At 36.3% G+C, this 19,562-nt stretch overlaps 1 protein-coding gene across 1 annotated transcript; it reads left to right on the forward strand.

Moving 5' to 3' along the window:
* Positions 1 to 6,588: 6,588 nt before the first annotated feature.
* LOC134650308 (endocuticle structural glycoprotein ABD-4-like) lies at positions 6,589 to 17,433 on the forward strand. Its single transcript, XM_063505269.1, has 5 exons — positions 6,589 to 6,768; positions 11,858 to 11,985; positions 14,402 to 14,576; positions 16,773 to 16,874; positions 17,020 to 17,433. The coding sequence occupies exons 1-4, from the start codon at positions 6,766 to 6,768 to the stop codon at positions 16,869 to 16,871; spliced, it is 405 nt and encodes a 134-aa protein (XP_063361339.1). The 5' UTR covers positions 6,589 to 6,765; the 3' UTR covers positions 16,872 to 16,874; positions 17,020 to 17,433.
* The last annotated feature ends 2,129 nt before the right edge of the window (positions 17,434 to 19,562 follow it).

Consider the following 19,562-nt stretch of genomic DNA (forward strand, 5'->3'; position numbering starts at 1 on the left):
ACGTGTAAGTGTAAAAAAAACCATCACAATCTGTTACAGTAATTGCTTCTAGTCAGTTTATAAAGAAATTACCAGTACATGGTAATTGTTTACTACGTATTTGTATGATTCCATACAAATTGTATTACACCTTATGTGTATAATTGCATGAATTCTATAGTAATTTAAATTGTATTATTTTTTATTATTTTCTAGTTTGTTGCCGGTCCCATATTGGGATACCCTCCTCCAATTGAGGGGGGGCTTAAATCTTCTCGGGGCAGAGGTGTAGGGTTGGAGCCGGTCTACCTAGCTTTATTTGACGTTCATAAGCGCATTGTAATTATGCCTACTTGAACAAACTATAATTTTTTTTTTGCTTATAATCAAGCCAGACGTGTAAGCGAGTTATAACGTCGGATATAAAATCAATCTAAATTGTGACATAAATTATCATTGTTAGAATACAATAGAATAGAATGATCTAATCAGGACAATGTAAGGCAGGTTCTGGGACATTTACCTATTTATTTCGTTTTAAAATGGCACCACACATGAACAAGGATCCGTAAATATGGAGGCCGATTCTGATTTAACCGTTTGAGAAGTTTTGATCTTGTTACTACAGTACCTCGACAATCGCTCATGCTAGTACGAGCGAGACATTGCGAACACTAGTGAGACATTGCGAACTCTTGCGAGCCGTATCAAAATTTTAACAAATTGTTAAATCAAAACCGAACAAGCTAAAGCTTGTGTCTTAAACGACATGTGACTATGGGCCCGATTCTGATTTTGAAATAGACATCTACTAGATATCTTTTAGACATCACCAAGATACGATAACGCTATTTTTAAGATATAACCTGTCAAATTTGACATTTCCGCGATTCTGGAGATACTCTTGAACGATTTTAACAATGTCTAAAACGTCTCGTTATGTATTTTTAGATCTCAAAACGATCTTAAAACGATAATTTAACGTAAACGTGACATTGGTTGCCCGAATTGAGCTGCAAAAGATATCTAGTTGAAATCTAAACTAGTTGGTATCTAGTACATATCGTATCGTTCTCTTCTCTAGAACGGATCTTGTTTTCCGAATACCGCGGTATGTACCTACCCCGAAACGCTGTTACTATTGTATAAGACTGTTCCACACAAAAGTTCTATTCTAATCATTAAAAAGATTAACCCGTGAGCACTAGCGGCGCCTCGTGCAATTGCCTTTTGTGCTCGAAAACAATGCCTAAATCGTTTTATTGTTTTAACTTGATACCTCGTGAACCTAAAACAGGCATTTGAAATTAATTAGATTAAAATTAAGGTAAAATGAAGGTGAAACTTATTCATTTTCAGTGCACTTTATTTTTAGTGGATATCCTTTATTTCTTAATTTACATATCTAATCATAACCATTAACCAACCATAACCGTTACCCTTTTAACAAATATGTAATGTACCTATTTATAATTTTATTTAAAGTACTTTTTTATAAAAAACAGACGGGATTCAATGAAGTGATCCCCGTAAAATAGCAAATAAAGATGAACTTAAACTTTTTCATCCCAATCAATAGGAATTATAATGAGGTGACCCGTTACACTGTGACCATATTGTGTTTGACGATCCTTGTTAGTTATTCCATTGTATCTCGAGATAATGTTGCGCCGCGGGCCGCACTCGGCAGACTATCTGCAGAATGCACCGCTCTTGTTGCCAACATTCTTTATGATTTACAAACGTCATTCTTTTGTTTTCGCACGAGTGGCAAAATTGGCCAGTTATGTTTTGGATATAAGTTACGAATATGACTTTTTTGTGTGACTAAACGAACGGACTCAAAGCAATATAAAATGGATATTTAAAATTTGTCTTTTTTTATTTTAATAACAAACCATTACACGAGGTGGGCCCTGCAACACAAGTAAACTTTAAAGGGCGTTCGTTCCCAAACCGCAGTGGCCAGCTAGTGGTCTGTCTAATTAATCGGGGCAAGGGACATAAAACTGACGTAACTTTGGGCTAATCATTAGTGGGGGAAGTAAGTGTAGATATATATGCAGCAGTAAGCACTTTTTCTCAGACGACGCCAATTGGCACGATGGTTCCTTGGCTCATACAAAGTCGAACAAATGCCCTAGCCATGAGATGAACTCTATGTAGAAATAGAGCGTTAACTGGATCGCCGGAATCAACTTGTCCCTCTCCATTTTTCCCTATTTTTGGGTTGCCTACCCAAAAATAGGGAACGGCATTACTTTAGGGAGTTACTTTCGTGGCATTAGATCAGCTTATATGATCAAATTGTGCCAAGCGGCATAACCTGAGACAAAAGTGCATACTCACTTGTTAGCTCACCCTGTGGGCCTCGCTCTGGGGATTCGTATACTGCTTAAAAATGTAAAGACGATGTTCTTCTTGACAGGTTTATAATTAATATTCGTCGTACAAAGCTGGTTTCTCATCTTGCGGTAATTCTCTACAAGTTGACAGGCAAAAGCTAAGTGTCACAGATAACATATATCGCTCAAAGTATAGATTTGGCGGGCTTTCAATAACTGTCATTAGAACTAATATTACAAGCACCTTATGTTGGTTCACTGTATGGCCATATTGTTTTATTAAACCGTTACGTTGATAAGCTTGGAATAATACTATATAATATAAAAGTATCACAGAATATAAAAATGCTTATATTCGGCCAATCCTGGGTACAACGCGTCTCTGCGTTTTAAAGAGTTAAACATAAATAATCCACATTACACATAATGCACAACAGAACAATAGACAAAAGAATCAATATTACTCAACTTATGAACTGCATCATTACAGGCATTCCTCCAATGCCTGCAACGACTCACTCTTATAAACTACATCAATACATGCCTTCACATGTTATTGACTCACTGTTTCTTACACACTACATCAATGCATGCATTTACATGTCATTGACTCACTGTTACATCAATAACGCTTTCACATGTTATTGACTCACTGTTACATCAATAACGCATTCACATGTTATTGACTCACTGTTACATCAATAACGCATTCACATGTTATTGACTCACTGATATTCTCTTAATACATAAATACATGGATTCACATGTCATTGACTCACTGATACTCTCTTAATTCATCAATACATGGATTCACATGTCATTGACTCACTGTTAATCACTTAATACATCATTACATGGACTCACTGTTACTCATTTTTTTTATACATGGATTTACATCATTGACTCACTGATACTCACTTAATACATCAATACATGGATTCACGTCATCTACTCATTTCATACTAAAATACATTGATTCTCATATATCATTGGCTCACTATTACTTGTTACATCAATACATGGACTAACATGTCATTGACTCACTGTTTCTCACTTAATACAAAAATACATGGATTTATATATTATTGACTCACTGTTATTCATTTATTACATCATTGCAGCTCTTCATCTGCAATGCCTCACTGTGAATGTCTGTACCATATAATATAGCTCACTCAACTTTAATAATTGCATGTCTTTTGTACTAAATCACTCTATTATTTTTAGACAAATATATTTATAAATTCACTCTTACAAATTATTATAAAATATTTTTCTTGGTCACAAAATTCTCTGACTCGCTTTCAGAAAATGATCATGGGTAAGTATGTACCTACATATCTCTTAATAATATCACAAATTTCTCTGTTTCACTCCATAACAAGTTGTATTGAATATATCTTTCACAATTTCAATGTATTCATATTACTCATACTGTTACTCTTGTAGTGACCTCATCACAATTATAAAAGAAAGATAAAACAACATCTTTATCATCTTAAATATGCAAAATTTAAGTTTTCCATTTTCTTGTCCCTCTTGTATTCCAAATTATTATCACTAATATAACTTGCTTAGCATTTCAATTTTACAACAGGTATGAATACCATTTTATAATTATGATTAATAAACCTCAAATTGATCACAACTTTTCACTAGGCTTGTGCCTGCTCGTTCACTACAGAGAGCGCTCCACTCTCAGTCAATTAGTCAAAAGAACTAGTTCGGTCTTTTAGTTCCTTTAGGAAATGACTCAATCCTACTTTTCACATATATCATCATTATTATTTTTCCATTTAATAACATCTTAAACATATATCACTTGCTTTGATAGTAAACATGTTTACCCTTTGCTTTCACTCTGAATCACTATGTATGCATACTAGTATACTTCTCTCACACTTAAGTTTTCTTGTACATCTTAATAACTTGTTGAGAACGCTTGTGATTCCCGGGAATTCCCGGTTCTCGCCATACAAACTCATTACCAGGAGCAATCCCTAAATAGGAGTATCTTAGTACCCTCTCTAAATTCTACATTAGCTAGTACCGAACATAAGATTATGTCATCGTGCATCTCTAGGTATGAAATCATGTTTGATGACTATGCTGCATATGGCAATACAACCAGTTACTACTTTAAATGTCAAACAAAGTTTATATATTCTCAAATCATCCTAAACGTCAACGGTCAGTATTTTAATAATTTGTAGCATATACTTTACTTCCATAAGACCCTAACTGGCTCCATGTATAAATTTCAAGCATCAGTTTCTCTCATTGTGCTCAGATGCTCCGGCTATCAAAATCAACCTATGCCTAGTACTGTACTCTGGTGATATAAATTGACTCAAAATGGTTAGGTATCAATTTATTTCCTACCTGTTACCTGAAACAGCTTTATTACTGGATATCTCACACCTCTTCCTAATGCCATTTTATCATAATAATAATTCTCTAAGAGCTGTCCTATCCCAGTTTCAACATGTTTGTCAAAAGTTCTCCATAATATTCACAATCATAATATTTAATAATTTATTTGTCACAATCATTTATTTATTTTTCATTCCGGCCATGTGAAAATAACTGATGGCTGGTGTTGGTACTTGGTACCATCTATGTGAATGAGATGAATGTTACAACAATCCCTCTACTTATTCTCACGTGTGCGCCTTATCAAGAAACCCACTCACTTGTCTTTATGGTGTACACCACCTGCATTTCACTGTTCTTACTTCCTCTATCACACCTTGTACCACAACCATGGCATCCTTCCATATTTCACTTTTACTGTTAAAACTGACAATATCAAACCAAATCAAATTAAGTCAAGTACCTACACCAATAGCATATTTACAAGCAGTAATTCAGTGTGAAATTCATAGGTAACAATTATAAACCAGAATTTTCCCTGTAAATTATTATTTCATTAACAATCAATATGCTCACGAAAAGCCAAAAACATTATTAATCACTTGATACTATTCTCTATTGGTGGCTATTCATGACACAAAAACAAATCTCGCAATTTTATCTTAGTGTAAAGTTTGTTCAAATAGGTTAGTTTTCCTTATACGGATATCACTTTCTCCAACTCAATCTGGGAGTTAGTACCTAATCAATCACTCTTCTGACTGCCAAAACAGATGAAAATCACTGGAATTCTCTGACCACTGGCTCCCAATCTATAGATTTAGCGACTTTTCCAACTGGCGGGCGTCGGTTTTAAAGCAAGCTGGAGCAGCTTATCCCACTTCTGAATTGTTAGCTCACCCTGTGGGCCTCGCTCTGGGGATTCGTATACTGCTTAAAAATGTAAAGACGATGTTCTTCTTGACAGGTTTATAATTAATATTCGTCGTACAAAGCTGGTTTCTCATCTTGCGGTAATTCTCTACAAGTTGACAGGCAAAAGCTAAGTGTCACAGATAACATATATCGCTCAAAGTATAGATTTGGCGGGCTTTCAATAACTGTCATTAGAACTAATATTACAAGCACCTTATGTTGGTTCACTGTATGGCCATATTGTTTTATTAAACCGTTACGTTGATAAGCTTGGAATAATACTATATAATATAAAAGTATCACAGAATATAAAAATGCTTATACACTGCACTTATTTCCATCATGTTTTTAATACATTTGGGAATAATTACACATTCATACATATTTATAAGCCTGGTGCATTCGTTTCAAATAGCAAACGATTAAATTGTAGAAAATGGAAACAGTTTTTCACGGAGAAGTAGGCAATATTTTGAATTCGATATTATTTTTAAGTTGTTTGAATAGATAATAATAATCTGCTTGGTTATTCTAGCTAGGTGATCAACCGTAATGCCTACATATTTTCAAATTTGCATTTCTATAGTGACGGGCCCTCCCACATCCATCATCATCATCGGATGGGTGATCCGCAAACCCTCTCGCGCATGACAGGAGGCCTGTGTCCAGCAGTGGGATGTATATAGGCTGAATTATTATTATTCCTTTATTTATCTTTCCTCTTACGTTAGGTTATTTATAATATGAATATAAAAGTAAAATATAAAAACACTTACAAAACAATAAAAAATACATATAAACACATTATAAAAAACCTAACCTAGAATGCCGCCGGCAGCGGGGCAGGGCCCAAGCTACCGGTGGTCAGGGCCGCAGAGAGAGGAACCGGCGGACTATCCGCGCCGTGTCCAAGATCACCGCCTTCTGCATTATTATTATTATTATAGTGGCGGGAATAAATGGCGAGATTACCGTAACAAAATCAACTCCCGAGTCCGCCCCTGCGCAATGCACTCGGTGCAGCTCCCCTGCATCGGCTAGACAAACCCGCGTCTCTATAAAAGGTAGGCGTGATTACGGGCAAGTACAATCCGGCGCGGGCGACGCCGACACCACCATATGGGATCCTGTGCCTCCTGAAACAACTGCAATCATGGTGAGTAGCAGTGTGAAGATGCAATTAGGATATATTAAATTAGTAAAAAAAGTTTCAGCGTGTTAGTGATAATGTATGATTACTGGGAATCTACTTTAACTTGCCCTTCGAGTTATCTCCATGTGTTACAGCCCTACCTATGGTGCTCCTTTAGGTTACAAAGCGTTGGGGTAGGTATATATTTTTAAAATTATCTAATATCGTTAGGTATATGGCTGAATTGAGGACAACATTTTTATGATAAGTGAATTTTAAATCGGAATAAGCGAAAAAGCGGTGGTTCTTAGCTATGTTTCATAGAAATGGATTATCTCTGCATAAAGCGTAGGGGGTTTTTTAATTTTTAATTTTCATAATTACTTACGAGTTTGGCTAGATAATTTTAAAATATCCAATCATGATATTAAAATTTTTATTTAGAAACCTAGAAATTAAAAAAAGGAAAAAAGCTCCGAACGGGAGTTGAAATCAAGTGACTAAAAATGAAGAATATTCCAATGAAAAATATTTAAACACATACCTAATTCTTTTTAAAGAAAATACCACTTTATTTTGTATGTGGGCGTGTGTATGTATGTATGTATATAATTTCCCTAGGTACGTTTCCTTCTAAACTATTCTGCGGCCATTTTACAAAAAAAAAATCATAAGATTAAGGCTCTTTACCTTTAATAACTTAATGGCCTGCAGACCTTTTCAACAAACATAGGTAACTAGTTATGATGACACGGTTAATTAGAAAGATCATGACCCTTGGCTCGAAGTATCAATTAAAGATAAGCTAGCGCCATACAAATATTTGACAAGTATTACCTAGATTTGTAAATTAAAACATTATTCTATATGTTCCATAATGTAATGTTGAAGTAATATCAAATGTAAAAAAAACCGCAAATAATTATGCCATCACATTATGAAGGTTTATCTATGAATACATTTCGACTGACTCATAAGATATAATATAAATAGGGTAACTAAGTTAAATAAATCGTACAGCTTCCAACTTGACACATTTATTAAGCCATAAAAGCGTAACTGCGGCTAAATGTACAGCGGAACCTTAAGTTGACATTTGAGGAATCATATTGAAACATCTAGCGAGGATGTGCCCATAGCCGGTTCATAGGGCGACCGTCGTTACGCAACCAGCCCTGCCTATACAATGCCCTGCTGAACCAAAATGTCATACATCCATATCACCCAACTGCTATTCATACGAGACTCTAAGACCCATACGTCACTTTGGCATATACAGCACAATACCTTTGCGAAGACATTTGCGCGGCCGCGACAAGCGTGCCATCAAATTAAATTTTATTGCTAGTGTTTTCATTCTTAGGACTAAACATGTGCCTATTTCCATTTGAGTGAGGGAATGTTACGTATGTTTTCGACTTTTTTCTAAATAACACAACACAAATGCGACGATGATACCATCATCTTCCTCGCGCTATCCCGGCATTTTTAGCGACGGCTCATGGGAGCCTGGGGTCCGCTTGGCAACTTCTTCTTCTTCCCAGACCTTATCCCATTTATTTGGGGTCGGCCTTCCCTGTCCTCTTCTTCCATTCTGCACGATTTAGTGCCAGGTGTGCGTCATTTATCCCTTGCTCTCTCAGGCTTTTCTCCACCGTCGTCAACCAAGTGGCAGGTGGTCTCTCGCTTCCTCGCGTCGTCGTCGGCATCGCTAAGGCTACATTGACCATGTGTTCTGGAGGTCGTCTCTGAATGTGCTGTAGAGATATCTAAGACGGAATTATTGATTTATGGGTATAATCATCTCATTGATTGGTCTAGTTTTGTTACTATGAATATACCAACGAGTAGCAACGTCTTAATTAAATAATAATAAAAAAACTTAAAAACAAACCCTAAAATGCCGTTTTGTACGTAGGTAGGTACCTATATGATTTTATATCTAATTAAATGTGGTCTAGATTAAAGACGGTTCCTAATATTTATAAATATAACACGAAAAGCTAATAATAGATATAGCATTATAAATGTGGGGGTTAAATCTTAATCGAATAATTATTCCATATTATTATTCCATAAATACTAAATATTTAATACGAGTAGATATACTCAGTTACTTAAGTATCAGCATAATTTAGCATAAGTATCACTTTAATTTTTTGGCGATTTCCAGCCCTGGCTCATTAATGATAATAAAACGACAAGGTCCTACAGCGAGTAAATATAAAAGGTGCTGTAATTTCACGCCTTTGTCTTTACGCATTGTTTTTCAGTGCTTACTCGAATTCTTCGGCGTTTCCCACCAAGCTTACGAAACGCCTCGTTATCATAAATCTGCATGCACACAGATGTATTTAGTTTAACCGATTGTTTGACCACGGCTAGATGTATTAGCGTAGCAAGCGAAATCTTAGCAAATCGTGCTGACAATGCTGACATGTTAGTATTCTTGTATACGGGATGTATTTTTTAAGCTGATACAATAAATGATGTATACGTGACTAGTCATTAAAAATTGGGTGTTCCATACTAAAGGTCAATTTGACACAATTATATGGACATTATATTGAAGTGAAAACTTCTTTAGCGGCGCTGTGCACTTTTTGAGGTGGGGAAAAAATGTTAAACTCGAGACAGATAACGTGACCGTAAGACGGACACGTGACCTGATCGAAAAACTGTTATATGTAATGTCATTGAGTTTTTCTTTATTGATTTAAATGCCAATGCCATCTAGTGAGTTTCGCTCTAACTGGTATTAATATCACTCGAGTACTAACAGTGATGTGCTTAGGGGTTTCAAGTAATTAACGCTAACGCTAGATGGCGTTAACCTGAATTATACATGGTGCATTTTGCACTAGTCATTGAGTTTTCAACTTTTCACTTCTGCCGGCACTCCCTGAGTGCAACCCGTAGTTTTTTTATAATATTTTTCACTTAGCTTAGGTATGGTGACAGCTGTTATCTCCATACAATTTATAAACTTAAAACCTAAAATTGTATTGAGATATTTAGCAGCTGTCACAGGGCCCAAACTATGTGAAAATAGGAAAAGTAAGTAAATTAGGTACATATTACTAGGCTCTTTAGTACTGACCATATAAGGGAGTATTGGAAGGTCACGATGACATTACTTTATGTAATTATATATCTAATGCCATTAGGCCATGAAGCGTTGTGACCTTCGTAATTCTATCTAGCTTAGGTATACTAAAAGGTTAACTGTCATTTGATATGTGAGGATCCAACTTTACACATATTATTATTACTTTGTAACATTATTATGCGTACCTAGTAGTAGTAGTAGGTATTATGATTGAATTAATAAGTTTATCAATTTAAATTCACGGATTTCATTAATAAAATATAGGATAACACAATAAATAATCGCCTTATTAGAATAAAACTAAGAAATATTATAATTTTAGTAAGTAGGTAAAATCATATTAAATCACTATTTTGTAAGACTTGATTAGTTGATTAGTTCAATATTTTTTTTATCAACGTAATTAATTTAAGAACTATATTTAATATCACGTCAGTGGTAAATAAGCAAACGGCCGCGGCCAAAAGTAATCAGCCAGTGTAGTCTATGGACTCCTGTAACCCCTCGAGAAATGTTAACTTCTACGAATAATACAAACCTGAAACGGAAAGTCTGTGGTCTACGAAAAATAAGCATAATACAACTAAGAAGTATTGAACACAATTGCTTTTTGCCGGAAATTCGTATATGGCCTGCAACGCTATGTGAACACGACATATTTATTTGTCTACAGGTGCCTACAGTAAAACAATCGAATAGCGATAATAATAGCCCTTATTGGACGAAGCATTCGCGTGTTCGTCACGTGAAGGCCGCATGCCACAACTTTTATTGTCCTTATGCAAAAACGCTAAATTTGTATAGAATATGTATGTAGTTATGGCGTTATTGTTCTGTTCTGTACTAAAACAAACTGTATTTGTTTTGTGGGTACAATTAGCAAGTGGACATTACGTGTTTGTTTAAGTATGTTCGTGCAGCTGGCCTAAAAACAAGCTACCTATCCAATTAGGTTACAACAAGCTTGACCTAGTCATTCAAGGACTATTTTAAGACATAATATGCAGAATAGGCACCTACTCTTCTGATCAGTTTATGTGCTAAAATTAACTATAGAATAGAGCCTGTTTATTATTACTGATCAATTTATTCACCAAAATTATTTGCCGTAACATTTTCTTAAGGCGTTCTTATACAACATTCGATCAAAATGTAGTTTGCTACCCTAGGGTAGTAAGTATAGGGTAGATACTTACAGGGTAGGGACTAGTCCCTATGCATCTAGCCAAAAATGAGATCTAATATAATAAATGATTAATAATAATTATGATATTTTGAATTTTTTTAATAGGTATTTAAATATAACGGCTAGAATTCATTAAAATGTGTGTGTCAGCGCATACACAGTACAGTTAGTATTTTTATTCTTAACCAACTCTCACGGTTTACGTATATGTAAAATTGAATACAAAAACTATAGAACCTGATATTTACGGCTACCATCAGTTTGGCACTGACATAAACGCCGTCGAGAACGTAATTTACTTTCTATACATCTCGCTCGTACTCGCATATTTGTGCAAACGAGATGTATAGAAAGTAATTTGCGTTCTCGATAGCGTAAATGAGCGTTTTCCAAAAAAAGTGTACATTTCATTCATGTCTTCAAAATATTGACTTCTTGGGCTCATTTTACTCAGAATCATTTGTACATTCACGCCTCATACATAAAAAAATGTCTCCAAAAAATTCCTTTCCTGATCGTCACATTCTTGTATGATTTTTTTTTTATTTGTATGAACGTGACGCACTGGAAAAAAATTTTTTCATACAAAATTTTGGGACACGTTTTTTCAAGTATGAGGCGTGAATGTACAAATGATTCTGAGTAAAATGAGCCCAAGAAGTCAATATTTTGAAGACATGAATGAAATGTATACACTTTTTTTGGAAAACGCTCAAATGTCAGTTTTGACCCTGTCAGTGACCATGGTACGGGCTATTATTTAACGGACATACATTTTTCGTATAAGTATTAATTAACTTAATGATGTTTGATTCCAGAGAGTGATATTATTGATGTGCTTCGTGGCGCTGGGAGCGGGCGCGCCGCAGCAGAAGGCCGCGGACCAGGCCGTCGCCATCATCAAGCAGGACTTCGACCAGCAGGTCGACGGCTCCTACCGTTACAGGTAGGTTTTTCTTATAAAAAAAACAACGGGTTACACTCAGGGAGTGCCGGGAGAAGTGAAAACTCAATGACTAGTGCAAAATGCACTATGTATAATTGAGGTTAACGCCATCTAGCGTTAGCGTTAATTACTTGAAACCCCTAAGCACATCACTGTTAGTACTCGAGTTATATTAATACCAGTTAATTAGAGCGAAACTCACTAGATGGCATTTAAATCAATAAAGAAAAACTCAATGACATTACATGTAAAAGTTTTTCGATCAAGTCAGTCCGTCTTACGGTCAAGTTTAACATTTTTTCCCCACCTCAAAAAGTGCACAGCACCGCTAAAGAAGTTTTCACTTCAAAAATTATGTTATCTTAGGGAAAATTTAATATTCATAACAATATAAATCTATTAATCATCAGCCCACAACCAAGTACCTACTTAGAAGAGCCGCTCACAAAGTAAGTTTTAATAAAATATACTATGAAAATATATTTAAATTGTGAAACTGGGAGGATGCAGATAACATCGCGCATAATATAGTTGGAATTGCAGATACAGGTATTTGCGTTAGTCAACGAAATGTCAAGCGTCTTCGAGTCCTTTCACACTGACTGACTTGAGGAAAATAAAGTTCAATCCGACATGTCCGATATCAGAGCCTTGTTACGGATAACTTCGGACGGATTTTTTTAAAAAGCATAATCCATACTTACATAAAAACTAAAAATTTGCCTGGTGATCTGTACGGCTACCATCAGTATGGCACTGACATAAACGAGAACGTAATTTACTTTCTATACATCTCGCTCGTACTCGCATATTTGTGCAAACGAGACGTATAGAAAGTAAATTACGTTCTCGATAACGTAAATGTCAGTTTTGACACTGTCAGTGACTCATGGTACGGGCTCTGTACGGTTATTGATGGTCGTATTAATCTACGTGGCCGTATGACAATGACAGTGTCCGTCTCTTCCAGACGCGAGATGTTAATAAGTGACACTTATTTTATCTTATCACATTCAAGAGGCCGCTACCGCTATAAAGCTCAAAAGATGTCTAGGTTTTTTATTTGTTTACACTCATGAAATGTTCATATACGTGATGGCTTCCCTTTTACATACTACAATTATCTCGTCATTCTAGATCTGTGGCACAGAATAAATAAGAGTACTAAGTACAGAAGACTCACTCTCTAACAAAACGCGTCTGTTACGATCAGCACATATATGGCCGCTAGGTGGCGACAGCGCCACGAGCGGCTTATGGCTTTCCCCAAAATTGGGGCCGAATGGATGTACTTTTAGCTACCTGTAGCAAAGCGACGAAATCGCGGAGTGAGACACGCCTGTCTGTGGTAAAATGTGGGATCCGATACCGAGTACCTATGTCGGATATTGAAAAGGCTCCAGCATTCTCGCAATGACGCACGCATACGTGAGAAGGATAATTGAGAAACCACGCGTTTGCAGATCTCAACCAATCTGAACACACATCTGAATAATTCATATTCGAAGAAACATAGTCAAAGCAAATTTTGATGTGGGTGGTAACTTCCTTGACCCAATTATCTATACTTAGTTATGTTAATGAAGCACAATTTGATGATAATACTTATTGATTTATTTTTATGCTTAAGGTCAAGGTCAGTCGGCCAAGTTTTAAACTTTGATCGTGACCGTGACATGACTATAACTGATTATTAGGATGTATTTAATCTATTGGTTTCGAGTTAAAATTTTGGAACTCTAACGAGACTTAACGTGAATAAAAAAATATTCGAGTTTTAGTTCGATCGATCTGATTCCGATACGATACTGATCTGTCAGTGTCAAAAGTGACGTTTTTGGTTGAAGAAATGTCACTTTCGACACTGACAGATCAGTATCGTATCGGAATCAGATCGCATATCTAAAACTCGAATTGGGCCGTAACCGTTATTTTATATTTTGAAGTGGCTCCGATGATGATGTACTTGAATCTGTTTTTGTTAAGTAGGTATACTTATAAGTTATATTGAATCTCTCAAATAAAAACTATGCCTAAAGAATCAACGTTAAAATCCTGTGATGCAAATCGAAAGTAAATTACAGCAAGATATTTACAGTAGGTACTTATTCGCTATTGATCACATAAGAGTTTGCTATAGCAAGTATGGTAACAGTACTGGTTCATGCCAACCAAAAGACATCAACGCACTTGTTACTGTACTGCACGGTAAACTAGCACAGTACTGTAAAGTTCAAAATAAAATCGCGTATAACAACTATGAAACCAATCAATTTATTTATATTAAGTAGTAGCCCCTAAGTTAAAATAAATCGCAGACCTGTATACCCAAATGATTGATCCATCACTATTATTCAATCACCTATTGAGAATTCGGAAGAAAGATGCTCATCAAAACATCTTGTTACCATTCCAGCTTTGAAACAGAGAACGGCATAAAGGCAGAGGAGACGGGCACGCTGAAGAAGGCGTCAGGGCCGGACAGCAGTGACGTCATCATAGCGCAGGGCGGGTTCAGCTACACCGCGCCAGATGGCACCGTCATCAACCTCAACTACATCGCCGATGACGAGAACGGGTTTAAGCCTGAGGTATAGCTGGTCAACCAAATCTTGTCAGTAAAAAAAGGCGCGAAATTCAAATTTTCTATGGGACGATATCCCTTCGCGCCTACATTTTTCAAATTTGCCGCCTTTTTCTACTGTCAAGATCTGGTTGACCAAGTATATTCATTATTTTATCGGCTATACAGGGTGACATTTAAGCCGTGATCAGTAATATGTTCTAACTCAATAAACGACGGGCAATTTAATGCCCCTAAAATTAGACAACATTTTTTTTTTGTTTATTTTTTGTCATTTATTTTACTTTTACAAGTGGCAATGTGGTATTTAAACAGCTTTGTAAGATATTACCTAACTACTACTAACCGGGACAAATGACAAAATTGATGCCAATGACAGTTCCAATTCAAAGAGGCAATTCAATGTACTAATTTAAATATCTTAATAAGCCGTTGTAATATCCTAAATCCACTTATAAAAGTAAAATAAATTCCAAAAATAAAAAAACAAAAAAAAACTTTCTGATTTTAGTAAGAGTAGGGCATTAAATTGCCCGTTGTTTGTAGGCACAGATGCGACCTTCAGATTTGTCTCTGGTATCTCTTAATGTTAAAGCAGAATAAAGCTGCAATAGATGGACTCTACACGCAAGCGTAAGAGGACGGCTGTCAGAAAGGAATGGAGGCATCTTGTAAAGCTTGCTACTAGCACCTAAATGATGAACACGACCACGTGAAAACGACGAAGAAGCAGAAACGGCGACGAAGAAGTATAAATAGTATAGGTTCCTTCTTTTTTCTTTAAAGTCAAATTCTCAATCATATTTTATTGGTATTTTTAGATACGTAGGTAAATATATCTGAAGCTTGAATAAAAAAATTACTGACTTGACAAATTACTATCACGTCACTTCCTAAAAAATAGCTGGGCATGTCAAATGTTGCAATTATCACTCGTATCAATCTTTGTCACAGCTGTGTTATAAATGTGCCTGTATATTTTTTGATTCGCTTATTTGGTTACGTCAGACATGGCGTCACCATGTGCGTTGAGCCCAATTCTATAAACACAATGTCCCACATTGCACTTGGCTGAACATTGTACAGTCGCCGCCAGATATATCGGAGCGGCCAAGGCGTTCACAATATCTGAACACGCACTCTAACGCCTTGACAAGAGAGGCGTGTTCAGATATTTGTGAGCGCCTTGACCGCTCCGTTATATCTGATGGCGACTGTACAAGAGTTGAAGTTTGCAGCTAATGAGATATACTCGTAAAGTTACCTGCCTAATTCGATTGCCGCCGCGGATGTCATATAACCTAATATGTTATTGATTATGTCATATTATAATGTAATCGTTGATCTTTAATCACGGAATAAATAAACAGCGCGGCGTGCTGTGACTTTAGGGCTACCCCACATTTGGCGTCTTTCGGACGTCGGCGTCTGAGCGCCTACCGCGAACCACGTTCGACGTGTTACCTCCCTGTCACACTTACGTACGAATTTACAAGTGCGACAGAGAGGCAACACGTCAAACGTGGTTCGCGGTAGGCGCTCTGGTCAGCGCTGCCGCTATGGCCGCTGCTCGACGCAACGTCGACGCAACTGCGCAGCGACGTCATTTTTCATAGCGCTGACCAGACTCCGACGCCCGAAAGACGCCAAATGTGGGGTGGCCCTTAATCCTCTGTCAATTAGGTGTATTTAATATTATGTTTATCTTCAATAACGGAGTAGAAGCAGTCGCCGTGGCCGAAACCAGCCGGGAGATAATATGTAAAATAATACATTTAAAATTGTGACATCAACTGACCTATTGATGTTTTATTGTATACATTTTTTGTCAATGAAGTAACATGTCTATGTAACATATACCTATGCATTTGATAAAATAATTCTATTCACAGGTGGTAATGACAAAATCTTAGAATATCCAGGACATTTGTTATAAGTTATAAACTGAAATGGATTTATTAGTGCATACAAACTTAATATACATAAAAAAAACATAATTAAATAACTAACCTACAAAACTTAAAAACTAAATCTAAAAATAAATAAAACTAAAATAAACTGAAATATATGTCATATACGATAGAAAAAGTCACCAATATCGTATATTTGTTTACCGATAATATATTGGCATACTTCTTGACGTCTGTTCAGGGATCAAAAAATTGTTAGTTACATTTTAAAATGTTCTTCAAATGTGTTTCAGGGCGCTCACCTGCCGACTTCCCCACCGATACCGCCGGCGATCCAGAAGGCCCTGGACTACCTCGCCACACTGCCACCACCGCCCCCAGGCCGAAACTAAGGGCTCATTTAGACGATGTGAGAACTCGCATGCGACTTTCATTACATTGCGGGTTTTGATCCGTCGGTTGAATTGGACGTAACCAACAGTCCGCAATGTACCTAAAATCGCATGCGAGTTCGCGCGCCGTCTAAATCAGCCCTAACACTTCTGAACACTCCAACGACTGCAACTCGCCCTCAACGACCCGCTTGACCGTTTTGTAAACAGCCAAACAAAAAAAATAAGGCTTCTTTGAACCTTGCCACAAATTTTTCATCATTGCTGGCTAAGAAGGAGCAACGAATATTTGAATCGATCAACCAAATGCCGCAATGTATCGCAAACGCTTGCGATTATCGGTGACGTTTGGAGAAGCCAATAGATATTTTAGTTCCTAATTGTAGAAGGCTTGACAAAACGGTTTTAGATATAATGTATATTCAAGCAGCAATAAATAAAACAAAAAAATGTGACTGATCTGTGATAAGCGAAGATAGACCGAGAGTTTTTATACAATGTAAATGTTTTTTTATTTATTAAATTAAAGCAAAGTCAGTGCCAAAGATGCATTGCAAAACAACCGAATCGTTTAATCATTTGCTATCCTTTAAGGTCAGAACGGCTGTAAGCTGAACGATTCGCACCTTATACCTTCAGTAAGTACCTATGTACAGAAAGGTCTCAAATAGATACAGTGTGTTTGACAAGAGCGTGACCAGTGTTTATGTATATTTTAAGGATGTGGTACAGAAAAAAAGTACTGGCTGAATAGAATGCTCTTTTTTCTAAAATGCTTCGTAAAAAAGAATAAAAAACTTTTGACAGTTTCCCACCTAAAGTTCAATTAAAAAAAAGAATGCCGTTTATGATTCACGTTATGAGGCAGTGTTCCTCTGTACATACCCGAAAGGGCCCAAAATGTCATTAAAACCTGCGGATTGTATATAAGTAAGTCGAGGCCTTTGTAATTAAGTGGATTATATGGAGTATAAAAATGTTTACGACTTACCAGAACGCGGGAAAAGAAAAAAGATCTCCTCCACAGAGATTAAACGGGTCTTGCAGATGTTTTAAAAAAATCCACTTCTATCATTGCGTTCTGGCGGTTCTGGGCAAGTAAAATTGGAGAAAAAAGCTTTTTAGATATCTCTAGATACAATCAAAACGCGTTTGAATGAAAATGGTTTAAAATATCGCAGTACGGTGAAGAAGCTTCTCCTTTACTGAAAAACATGTGATAAAAAGTCTACGGTGGGAGAAAGAAAACAAAAACCGAGATTGCAATCATATTTTTTTCCGATGAAGTTTCTTTTTGGGCAGTTAATTACTTGACTTAGGCTTGTTCTACGACAAATAATAGAGTGCTCGTGCGAACCGAGAATTACCCAGTAGAGGAACATGTTTGGGGATGCTTCTCGAAGCAGGGTTTCGGCCATTTGCACTTGTGCACCGATATACTGGACGCCCATAAAATGGTAAAAATTGATGAAAAGGCAGTGTCGCCTTCCGTTATGAAAAGATCCCAAAGGATAAGGCTTCTTAGATCCCGCAAGAGAATATTGACCCTAAATGCCGAAGTCAGCACTGTACTGCATGAAAAACTAAAATGGTGTCGATGTTTTCGATTGGCCCTCACAATCACCCGACGCCAACCCAGTTCAAAATGTTTGGGCGTGGATAAAACTTAAATTACGAGGACATAACACTCTTAGTATTATTAACCTAACTGGAGAACTGAAGTCTGTGCGTACGTCTTTACTTTGCATTTTAGCTGAAAATTTGGTCGAAATTATGCCTCAAAGATACCAAGGTATTATTCATAATTCAGGAGACTGGACGTCTTATTAAATATAAAGCATGAATATGTAATTACAATACTCTCATATAGTATTTGACATGATTAACTCTTTACTTTTTTTCAAAGTTTTACCGGTCACGCTCTTATCGTACATAGTGTAGTAACGGCCGAAATATATCGGGACACATTCTTATTTTTACTATAAGCAGTATGTTACGATATGTTTGGTAACTTTGACTGTCACTATCTGTTTGATGCTGAATGTACAGTAACAAAAATAATGTCGATTTCCATATATGTAAAAGTATGAGAAGAATTCGAAATTGATCCATGTGAAAATTTCGCAATCTAGGAAACTTTTCGAGGTCACATAAGTATGTGAGTTTATTATTCCGTGTACCTGTCACCGTAAAATTGTAAACACTCGTCATATTATAATCTCGCTAGTTACATTATAAACTGACGGTAGGGAGATTATAATCTAACCTAACCTAACCTACGTTAGATTATAAACTAACGGGTTCACAATCTTACGGTGTTATACATACCTAATGTAATTTAGGTGATACCTTAGGTTACTAAGTGTTTTAATGACCACAATACGTTATACTTTCTTATACAAATTGGACAAAGTAATATAATACACCGTTACAGAAAATATTTAATAAAAATCTAAATGAAAACAAATTGTAAAAAGCGGCCAAGTGCGAGTCGGACTCGCCCATGAAGGGTTCCGTATTTAGGCGATTTATGACGTATAAAAAAAACTACTTACTAGATCTCGTTCAAACCAATTTTCGGTGGAAGTTTGCATGGTAATGTACATCATATATTTTTTTTAGTTTTATCATTCTCTTATTTTAGAAGTTACGGGGGTTACACACATTTTACCACTTTGAAAGTGTCTCTCG

The sequence above is a fragment of the Cydia amplana genome, chromosome 8 (assembly GCF_948474715.1).
Source record: "Cydia amplana chromosome 8, ilCydAmpl1.1, whole genome shotgun sequence".
Classification (NCBI taxonomy): Eukaryota; Metazoa; Arthropoda; class Insecta; order Lepidoptera; family Tortricidae; genus Cydia; species Cydia amplana.

Bases quoted from the DNA above. Each gene is read 5' to 3' on its own strand.
- LOC134650308 (XM_063505269.1), top strand. The intron at 11,986-14,401 runs GTAGGTTTTTCT...TTACCATTCCAG, and splicing joins GACGGCTCCTACCGTTACAG to CTTTGAAACAGAGAACGGCA. The intron at 14,577-16,772 runs GTATAGCTGGTC...AATGTGTTTCAG, and splicing joins AGAACGGGTTTAAGCCTGAG to GGCGCTCACCTGCCGACTTC.